Source organism: Lactuca virosa, chromosome 6, assembly GCF_052849685.1.
Source record: "Lactuca virosa cultivar CGN04683 chromosome 6, Lactuca_virosa_CGN04683_v6, whole genome shotgun sequence".
NCBI lineage: Eukaryota > Viridiplantae > Streptophyta > Magnoliopsida > Asterales > Asteraceae > Lactuca > Lactuca virosa.
Genome location: NC_136431.1, coordinates 220,153,221 through 220,164,859, shown reverse-complemented (window position 1 = coordinate 220,164,859; position 11,639 = coordinate 220,153,221). Strand labels below are relative to the sequence as shown.

General features: G+C 30.9%; 1 protein-coding gene across 1 annotated transcript; it reads left to right on the top strand.

Moving 5' to 3' along the window:
* The first annotated feature begins 9,982 nt into the window (after positions 1-9,982).
* LOC145119714 (large ribosomal subunit protein eL43) lies at positions 9,983-11,639 on the top strand. Its single transcript, XM_079055423.1, has 5 exons — positions 9,983-10,060; positions 10,898-10,937; positions 11,071-11,159; positions 11,263-11,345; positions 11,437-11,639. The coding sequence occupies exons 1-5, from the start codon at positions 10,058-10,060 to the stop codon at positions 11,498-11,500; spliced, it is 279 nt and encodes a 92-aa protein (XP_078911549.1). The 5' UTR covers positions 9,983-10,057; the 3' UTR covers positions 11,501-11,639.

The window sequence follows — 11,639 nt, the reverse complement described above, 5'->3', positions numbered from 1 at the left end:
GCACTTGAATCAAAGTGTTTTCCATGTCCTAGGGTGTCTTTACTTGGTTAGTTAGTTGTTAAATGACTAATTAGATACATATATGTGTCATTATATGTTAAATAGGATCTCTGTGTGTGTGTGCTCAAGTCTTCACTTGACACTTAGCATCCTATACCATCCGTTCATCCAAACCACTCACTACAGGTGAGTTCATACCCCTTAATATACCTTTTATGGGGGGGGGGAATACAAGTTGAAACATTATAGTTATTATATCAATCACATGTGATTAATAACTGTCAAACAAAGGATTTGCTATTCAATTAGCTGTTTTAAACAAACAAACTACTTCAAAATGGTTATCAAATACTTTTACATGTTAAATACTTTCTATTCAAACTCTTTTAAACTTATACTTTGTCAAGTGCATATCTATATAGATATAGTTATATAAGTAGGATTGAAAGGACTTAGGACTGATAGTTCGCCTTGCTTCCTGTTCCTTGTTTGGTTGTGGACTTAGGGTATCGGTTATTTGTCCGAAGGTCGTTTGAATCTTAGTTATACATTATGTATATGTGTATAGATATAAAAGTTCTTTCATTCAGTTCAGTGCCTTTGGGTAGTAAGGGTACACAATCATGTGCATTCATACAAACAACATTACTAGTAAACTATAATAGGTATAGTTTAGGAAGTTACTAATACTATTACTAGAACAATGAAACATACAATGAGTCAGTTCATACATGAGTCAATAATATACAGATAGAGAATACTATGATGAGAAACAAACAATAACATACAGATAGAGAATACTATGATGAGAAACAAACAATAACATACAGATAAAGCATACTATGATGAGAAACAAACAGAGCATACTAGACAGAGAGAACATACATTACACTAGTACATACAATACATATACAAGAACATTACAACAGAAATGTGAGCCACGTAACGGGGCATTGCATCACCTGTCATGGCTCGTTTTGTATCCAGAGTCTCCTAGAAGGAGAGCGTTGAATTTGTGTATAGATCTATACTGGATTGACTATCCTACACCTTGCTGCTCGCTACAGTGGGACTTGTAAGTCTACGGGTGCCAAATGTCATTTCTTCCGACGTCTTTCATCGTCGTGTTTTAGTCGGTAGTATGGTACAGGCATATCACATGTTACTTTAAATAACAATTGGTTTAAGGTAAGTAGTACATCAGTAGTTACTATAATACAACACTATAGTACTTTATTATTCTCCCATTGCATTCACATTGTGATCTTTTCACATAAAAGATAATGTAAAACTATATTTTTTGTTAATGATAGTCATACTTGGGAAAATACACACTTTTACAAGAAACAAACATACATGACATTTGATGCCTTGGTAGAAGGCTACGTTTAGTAGAAAATATAGGATTTTCTAGGAGATACAAACATTTACTACAAACCTTTACAAACTTATACATCAAAACTTACAAACATTTTCATACAAACAATGACACTAACATACTTATGATCTCACCAGCTTTAAAGTTGATAAACTCTTTCAAAATAACTTGTATTCTCAGGTCATCAGTAGGCAGGTACCGATGCCAGACTTTTGAGAAGATGGAGCACGTTCGAGACTCATATCATATTTTGATTTACATTTTTGGTGTCTTATAACTTTACAGAACACACTTGTATGAAATTATATTATTAATGCAATGAATGATGTTGTTGCTTGTTTACTACTATATTTTGTTGTGATATTGTACATGACGTCCTCCATCCTTGTTGGTGTCTTCACCCTTTGGGCTTTATAGTTTATAACATTCATTGTTGTTATATGGTGCCAAATATTTATACGATAATAATGAATACTATCGGTAAAATGGACGGTTAGAAAAAAAAATCAAAATTGTTGAGGAATTACGATATTTCAATGTGAACAAATCCTTGAAATGGGAAAAATAAGTCTAAGGTCTTCCTACAGTCCACGATCAAGTCTTGCCAAATGCCTACGCGATTTCGTTTGGACTCTTTTCAATCAATTATTTGACGTTATGATACATAGCTTTAGAAAATATTTTAAAAAAAAGTTCAATAAGTTCAAACACCCCCCCCCCCACCCCCCCCCCCCCCCAAACAAAAAAAAAGTCTAGCTCACTATTAATAATTAGTTTTTATTTAATATATAATATTAACTATATATTAAAAGTTAAAAGTTAATTACTTTTACAATTTGCACTCTTTTACTTTAGAAAACTATTTTTGACATCTTAAAATGTTATTTTGATCTTTTTGATTTTTATCATCAATAACTTGAACCATAACAGAATTGTCTTAAGAAAAAGAAAGATATTATTTATGGTATTCTATTGTTTTATTTGGAATATCTACAAGACTTTCAAAAGAATTTGGTGTGAATCCTACAAAAGTCGTTGACAACACAATTTCGCTGTCATACATTTGGTACAAGCATAGAGGTGGAGGTAGTTGCAGTGACTGGGTTGCATGGTGTGTATAGCCATTCGCCCACCTTTTATCTTAATTTCCAGGCCCGGCCCTAGGGGTGTGCAAGATGTGCAACCGCACAGGGCCCCGAAAAAAATAGGGCCCGAATTTTAGCCAAATTATATTTTTAATTTGTTAATATATAATATATTACGTAAAACATTTCAAAAGTGAATTTTAGTTCAGCTGGGAAAAGTCGCCTGCCTTACAACTCTTCCAAGATGACCAAGGTTCGAATCCTCTCACATTTTCATTTCTTTTTTTTTTATATTAATTAATTTATATATTACTATTTGAAGCAAAAGTAAGCAAAATAAACTTGTAGTTCTCTTTGCCAATGACGTTGCTTTTTCTAATTTTCTTTGTGAAAGACCGAGGTTCAATTCTTGGCAACCACATTTTCTTTGTTTCCATTTTTTTCCTTTTCTTCTCTCTTTTTTCTTCTTTTATATCACCCTAAAGGCCTAAACTACCTTAAATTTCTATTAATAAAATTTTCATATATATATATATATATATATATATATATATATATATATTTTAGGGGCCTATTTCTTTTTCGCACAGGGTCCTCAAAATCATTGAACCGGACCTGTTAATTTCCTCTATATTGTCTTTTATACTTGGCCTCTTCGTGACATCTTGCTAGATGCTACGAGGGTTCCTTTTTAATGATATTTGTTTTTTCAAAAAAAAAAATTGAACTATTCTATTTTATAAAATGACATTTCCTTTGCATCCTTTTACTTGAAACTAATTTTTTCTATCCTTTTATTTTTTTTAAATGTCATTTGATCCTTTCCGTTTTTACCATCCACAATTGTAACCTATTTACTTTGTAAAATAACATCTCTCACCCTCTACTTTTCTAAAATCTCACTTTCATCTCCCTCAAATTTGACTTTATAAAATATTAGTTTCATCCCCTCCATTTTTTAAACTTCATGTTTATCCCTACTATACATAATCAGATTAATATTAATAATTTTCGTTTGTTAATTTAAAAATAAAACTAATTTTTTACATGCTTATTTTTTTATGTGTATGTATAAATTAAAGGTAGTTAACATTTCGACATAAATTTATAAACTTTCGCTCGTTATATTTGCATCCCTTTATTTTGGAAAATTACATTTCATCCCTCTGCTTTTTAAAATGTCATTTTGACCCCTCTCAACTTTTATCATAGACACATTTTGACGTCAATTTAGAACTTCCGTTCGTTTATTGAAAAAACTTACTTATTTTTATGTACGTGTCGATACAAACTCGAATTTGTCAACGTTTCTACATAATTTTTTTATGTTTCCATACTTACTTTTAGTTACTTCTTGAAACATAAACTATTTTTTCATTTATTTTCAACAAATAGCAACTTGTCTTCCACGACTTCTTATATTCACTACTGTCGCCACAACGCACAACAAATAAAATCATAGTCTAGTTCTTTATTGATGATAATATTAACTATATATTAATAGGCAATATTGGTGGATGTTTCCATTGACAATTTGCACATTCTTACTTTGTAAAATTACATTTTCTACCATCTACTTTTTAAAGTGTCAATTTGACTCTCTTGACTTTTATCATCGACAATTTCCACACCCCTACTTTGTAAAATGACATTTTCCACCCCTCTATTTTTTTAAAATTTCCCTTTGGCCCCTAGACTTTGAATCTTATAAAATATCACTTTGACCCTGTCTATTAACTTTCGTGTTTATCCTTCGTAGAATATATAATCTGACTTTCCTTGATTACTTTTGTTTGGTAACTTAAAAAAAACTAATTTTTCACATGCTTATGTGTCGGTATAAATTGGAGGTAATCAACGTTTCGATGAAAACTGAAAAATGATATTGTCAACCTCTCTACTTTTTAAAATGTAGCTTTCACTTCTTCAACTTTTACCAGCGATAATTTTCACATTTCTACTTTGTAAGATGATAGTTTTCATTCTTGTACTTTTTAAAATATCACTTTCATCCTCTAAATATTGAACTTTATAAATATCACTTTGACTCTCTCTATGATCTAAATTTTTGTTTTTATCCACTGTAATATACATAATCTGTTTTTTCTTAATAATATTTTTTGCTATTTTAAAAATAAACAAATTTTTATGCGCTTATTTTATCTATGTGTTTGTATAAGTTTGAGGTAATCAACGTTTCGACGTAAATTTAGTCGTCAATTTTTTTGAAAAAAAACTTATTTTTTTTGTAGTTGTTCGTATAAATTCGAGTTTGTCTATATTTCGATGTAATTTTTTTACACTTTCGTACATACTTTTAGTTACCTTAGAAAGAGAAACTACATTTTCGAAAAGGTAGTTTAATATTATCATATATATATATATATATATATATATATATATATATATATATATATATATATATATATATATATATATATATATATATATATATTAAAAAAAGTCCCTAAGAATAATATAATATTATGATTTTAGACTTTGGTTACCAAAGTTTCTTATTTTAGACTTTAGCCAAAAATTATAGTTTTATATTTTTTATTTTGGCCGCAAAAGTTTGTGATTTTAGACGATGTCCACAAATGACCTTAAACTTTGGCAACAAAACTTTATTATCTCGGCCACAAAACTTTTTTATGTTGTCAAATTCGGTCCCTAAATTTTTGTTCGCACTTCCCACCCCGTTACATTGTCGAATGCCACTTTCCACCGGCATACATTGTAAAATGTTAGTTTTACCCCCTCAAATTTGAACACCGACATTTTCCACCATTTAACATTTGGTATATTAACATGTTTGGTCCTTATATAAAAAATAACGGTCACTGAAAGTTACAGAATAGGTCCCTACAAAATAATATTTACAGAAATAATGCATATGTTTAAAAAATTACATAAATACCCCTTCCTAATAACAATTCTAAAAAAGTGATTTTGGTCCTTTCATAGAAAATAAAATACGAAAATAGTCCCTACATTTACAAAAAATGCCCCTATGTATATTTTTTTTCGCAAAAACAGTTTATATGTTTAAAAAAATTACAAAACTGGTCTCATACAAAATTTATAGATTATGCCACCTCCCACGGTGGTAATATCACCCTAATTAATTCTAAATGAGAAGTGAGTAATACAGTTTGACAATTTTACATTGACAATATGATTGAAAATGTAGCGATGCATATTATTATTGACCATTTAATAATATCAAGTTTAATTATATCTATATTAATTTACAATGTCGGTGGATGTTTCAAACGATAGTTGCAACCCATATACTTTCAAGAATGTCATTTTTCACCTTCTGCTTTTTAAAATTACTTTAATTAATGACACTTTCCACCTCTATATTTTTAAAAAAAAATCACTTTGACCCTTTATTTTTAAAATACTTTGCCAATTTCCACCTCTCTGCTTTTTAGAATGTTATTTTGACCTCCTCGACTTTAAACTTTGTAAAATATCATTTTCACCATTTCCATTTAGAATTTTTATGTTTATTCCAATAATATATATAATTTATTTTCCTTAACAACTTTTGTTCGTTATCTTAAAAAAACTAATTTTTACGTAATTACTTTGTGTAAATTCGAGGTGAATTTTGACGTAAATTTAGAACTTTATTTCGTTAAATTAAAAAGAAAAACTTACTTCTTATTTTTATGTATGTGTTGGTATAAATTTGAGTTGGTCTACGTATTGACGTAATTTTTTTAATGTTCTCGTGCTTATTTTTATGTATACTTCCTACGTATGAGTCGGATCAAATCTAATACGTTTTTTTTTATTATTTTAAATTTTGTACGTTAACTTAAAAAGAACTTACTTACTTATTTTTATGTATGTGCAGACATAAATTCCAGTTTCTTTACGTTGTGTGTTTATTTAAATGTACGTTTCCTACGTATGGATTTTGTCACATATAATACGTTTTCATTTGACGATAGATATTCGAGTTAGTCAGTGGTACCGACCTTCTATATTTATCTACCAACAAATGCAACCAGTGTTGTAAAACTCGCGAGTTGACCGATTAGTACTCGGCCCCTTACCGAGGCGAGTTATAGAATCCGAGTACTTCCCGATCGACCCTTACTGAAGCGAACAATGTTGTAAAACTCGGCAAACTCGGTGATTAATATGTATATTATACTTAATGATTTATTATCTACCACAAATGTGATTATTACTATATATATATATATATATATATATATATATATCTTAAATTTTCATTAATTATTCAAAAAGTGAGATCATTAATTATTCGCGACGTTACAGCTTCGCTAAAAACTTCTAAAACCTAGGGGAAAATCGAGCTAAAATCTCAAAGAATCGCAGATAAAATTGGAAAGGTGTAAGGAATGGAATGGGGCTGCAACTGCTATTTATAACTGGATTTCGATCATGCGCGCTGCGCCTTTCAAGGTGTGCGCCGCGCGCTTAAGGCTATGTCTCCCCAACCGTTTTGTGCCATGTGTCAGCTTCTCAGTGGTCCGCGTTGCCACCTTCTAGAAGCGTACACCGCACAAAACAATTTTTTTATAAATTCTATAACTTCTTTATACGAGCTTCGTTTTCGACATTTTTTATATCCACACATAACTATCGACAAGATTTACAACCTTCATTTAGACTCCATCGGATAGTTTTAACTTTATTTTTAAAGTTATATTTTTATAGGATTAGACTGATAAAGTCCGTATAAAAATCATAACTCTCTCAAACGATATCCGTTATCGACTGTCTTTATATCGACAGATAGATATTAACGAGATCTTCAATTCTCGTTTAGATTGTTCTGACTAACAATCGACCGTTCTTAATTTTGGGTTCTATATCGTGTACTGTTGCGCTGAAACCTCTAAAAATCATAACTTTCTTATATGAAGTCGGATTTAGAAGTTTTCTATATGCACGTTCTCACTTTTACGATTCCTACAACTTTCGCTTGGTCGTCTATAAAAAAACATTTGTTTATCGTCGTGATGAATAATTATTCTATTATTCTTTAATCATCTAGTCCTATCTTACGGACATTACACTGGATCAATTCAACGTATTCCATACTTGTTCCAAATAGGTTTGAAAGTATATTTTATTTATTTATTTTTTATGTTATAATTTTAGTTGTTCTAGTACTTACATATACCCACATATAATTATATAAAAGCTTTAAAACAAGTAAATTTTGAAGGAAAATGACTTATATTTGTAATTGCATAATTTATACAAAAAACAAAAATTCCTTATTTTTAACATATATTCACAAATAAAATCATATAATCATACAAAGAATCGAAACACACCCACATAAAAATGTATTTTTTTCACTGCTACAAGAATATATTCTTTGATGTTGATTTAGTCCGAAATAAGGTATGAAATAGTGAGTTTGAAATGAGGTCCGAAACAATGAGTTCGTAAGAAAGATCCGAGACAGTAATATATAAAAGGCCACTTTATCTGGTCAGACAATTTTAACCGTTTATCTGCTTTAGAATATGAGTCAAGAATGAGCATTCTAGACCGAATGACTATTTTTCAAAAATAATTTTAAACTAGTTGTTTTTTAAAAGGGTAAATTACACCAATCATCCCTCGTGCATATGCCGAAAAGCATGTTCAATCCCTATTTTTAAAAATTAACTCGGACCGTCCCTCGTTTGGTTTAAACTTGCACGATTGATCCCTCGTTAGTTTAAATCTGCACAATTCATCCTTTTCCTCACATAAAATGACTTATATTGCCCTTATTGGTTTATTTTGTATTAATAAGAAAAACAAAAAATAAATTTTAATCCTTTATTTTTACATTTATTAATAATTTCTAAACATTTAAACCTATCACCACCACCCCATTTACCAACAAATACCCTAAGTCTTCAATCCCTTTCTTCATCGTCCCTTACTTTCATTTGAAACTAAAATCCGGCCACCGGGGATACAACGACCGCCGGAAACCCGCTTGATCGCCACCACGTACCACCACCTCACTTTCCTTGCTCTATTGATGTCAAAAATAACATCACCACCGGCGACTGTTGATTTAACACATCCGTCATCGACCTTCTTCCTCCTCCCTCTCTTGATTTTTCCGCTACCAAAATCTCTGCCACATTCCGCCCAATCTTCTCCAGATACTCAGATTTCTGCTCTTCCGTATACCCAATTCCACTGCTAACAAGCACCACTTTCTCCACCATCTTCTCCTCCATATCCGCCATCTAGTACACCACAAACCTCTGTAACTAATTATATACACCAAAAATCTATTAAACCCTAATTTATTCATGCTATCACACACGCACTTCACCTGAAACACCTCTGGTATGGTGAAATTTTATGTCAGCAGAGATACCTGCACTATGAATTGCCACTTGAGTTACCTCTGTAGCCATGGATGAGAACAAGGTTTGGTTTGTTCCAGTGGCGGTGGTTTGCCGCTCATGTGTGGTTGTCCTCCCCCTTTTCTTATTCTCCGATAAGCTTTCTATGTCCCCACTTTAGATCATCTTGCCTTTCTTCTCCAGTGATATGGGTCCCAAATCGACTGGAAATAAAATGCACAGAGGAAAACAAAACATCGGTATATAAGTCGTCCCTCTCTGACCCTTGTGACCTAAACATGTAAAACCTAGTAGCAAGTTGCAGATTAACCCTCGCATCTTCATCGTTTCTGGTTTCAAGTTGTAGATTTGTTAAGTTGCAGGATTTTTGGTTTCAAACAATTGAATTTCTCTTTTTTTATGGTTTCTTTTCCTTTAAGGGATGACGATCGGTGTTGACGGTGATGTCGGTGATTGGTGTTGGTGGTGATGGTGGAGATGAGACAGAATGAAGAAGAATGAGGGAAGAGACAGGTTATGAAGGTGATTAGTTTTAGGGTCCATTTCTTTTCTTAAAGGCAGTAAACAATTATTTTTATAATAAAAAAATCAATAAAAATAATAAATAACAAAGAAATATAAAATAAATCAAAAAATAAATAAATAAGGGTAAAATGGTCTTTTTATATGTTGAGGGACTAAGCGTGCAAGAAAAAACATACTGAGGGACGGTCTGAGTTAATTTTTGAAAATAGGGACTGAACGTGCTTTTTGGCATATGCACGAGGGACGATTGATGTAATTTACCATTTTTAAAAAAACCATAAAAAATAGTTAGATTATTTACTTTATTATTATTATTTCTATAGTTAATATCAATAATATAATTATTTTATAGTTAATATAACCGTAAAAAATAATCAGATTACTTAATTTCTTAATATTAATAGTATAATTATTTTCAAACATATACATAACTTAACCTTGTTCAATACGTATATTTAAAAAAAAAAAAATAAATAAAAAAATTATAATATAATAATTAGATAACACTAAATAGAATCACACTTATTGGGTTAGGCCCAATATCATTTATCGTAAACGAGAAAAGCCCAATCGTTTTCACAATACGTGCTTGATTCCGTCCACTATAAATCGTGATTAATGAAGAATTTAGGGTTTCAGTTCGTTATCGCCGTGCTTTATTTCTCTGCAAGTTCCGAACATTCCTCTTCCGATCTTCAGAAATGGTATAGTCTATCTTGAACATCATTATCTAGCAAGTAAATCGTTTATTTTGATTTCACTATTTCAGAACATTATAGCATAGTAATTTTTGTTGTTCATCAATCGAATCAGAATATGGCTATTAGCGTTTCGCGTTTTTCTCTTAGATTTGCACGTACTCCATCTACTCCCAAACAGTCTTCTGTAAAATCCACACGCTTTTATACAAATTAATGAATTATAATTAAGTATTTGATGTTCCATTTTTTTTCTATCCTTTAAGGATCACTTCCGCTGTTCCGATGATGCAATTCTTTCTAAAGATTGGCAGTTTTACCTTGAGATTGTTAGCATATGTGGTTGATTTAGCAATTCTATCTAATCAAATCGGGATGGAATGCATAACACGTCCAAAGTTGGGATTTTTTTTCGAATGCTATTCTCAGAAACTTATAAAATTTGTTCAAATTTGGATCCATAAACTATAGCAAGCAACCACTTTAAACATCATACGTACCACGCAAAAGACATCTTTGGTATTAGGATCAGTCGTCAACTGATGAGTATTAGGTTTGTAGATAACAATCCAAGTATACTAACTTATAATCCTTAAATCGAAGATATTGCTGTCATCAATGTCACAACGATTCAACATTTTATATCACTAGGCCTGAAAGCAGTATTAAACTTTGAAATCTTCATTGGTAATGAAAGGTGTTCTTACCAAAAGTTATAACCTCCTTAGCATCTGTTCTTTATTGTTAAAATTTTTTAAATACATTACTTTATAACATCAGTAATTAACTTAAATTTGTAAACTAAATACTGATATTGTATTCATCATTTAATTTAATTTGCAGACAAAGAGGACAAAGAAGGCCGGCATTGTCGGAAAGTATGGTAAGTATCATGTTTTTGCTACAAAGCTCTTAATATGATACAAATTATCCATAAAAATCTTTTTGTTTTTAAACTACAACAAAATGAAAATGTTTTACTTAAATATTGTTTTTTATTTTATTTTGCTTTTCAGGTACTCGTTATGGTGCTAGTCTGCGTAAACAGATCAAGAAAATGGAGGTCAGCCAGCACAGCAAGTATTTCTGTGAGTTTTGTGGGAAGGTAAATCATCTACTTTTGGATTTTTATAATAATTTGTATTTTTTGCAAAATGTTTGTTGTTTATGTGAAAATAATTTGTATTTGTTTTGAAATGTTGAAACAGTATGCAGTGAAGAGAAAGGCAGTTGGAATCTGGGGTTGCAAGGATTGTGGGAAAGTGAAAGCAGGGGGTGCATACACATTGAAGTAATAATTTTAATTTTTTTGTTTCTGTGTTTTATATTTTAATGTTTTTAATTTACTGATAGTTTTGTTTTTTGTTTATGAATGATAATAGTACTGCAAGTGCTGTTACAGTTAGGAGCACAATTCGAAGGCTGAGGGAGCAAACTGAGAGTTAAGTAGAAGGTTCATCAATGTTGAGGTCTTTCATTTACTCTTATTGTATTAGACCCTGACAGTTTTGTTGAGTTATTCATGACATGTATTTTGTTTCAAGTGTTTTGGTTTTATAAATCATGCAAGACATTTAGTTTTGGA

What these genes read in the sequence shown, in the direction of transcription:
- LOC145119714 (XM_079055423.1), top strand. An exon ending in CGGCATTGTCGGAAAGTATG is followed by an intron (nt 10,938 to 11,070) that starts GTAAGTATCATG and finishes TTTGCTTTTCAG; the next exon opens with GTACTCGTTATGGTGCTAGT. An exon ending in GGGGGTGCATACACATTGAA is followed by an intron (nt 11,346 to 11,436) that starts GTAATAATTTTA and finishes GAATGATAATAG; the next exon opens with TACTGCAAGTGCTGTTACAG.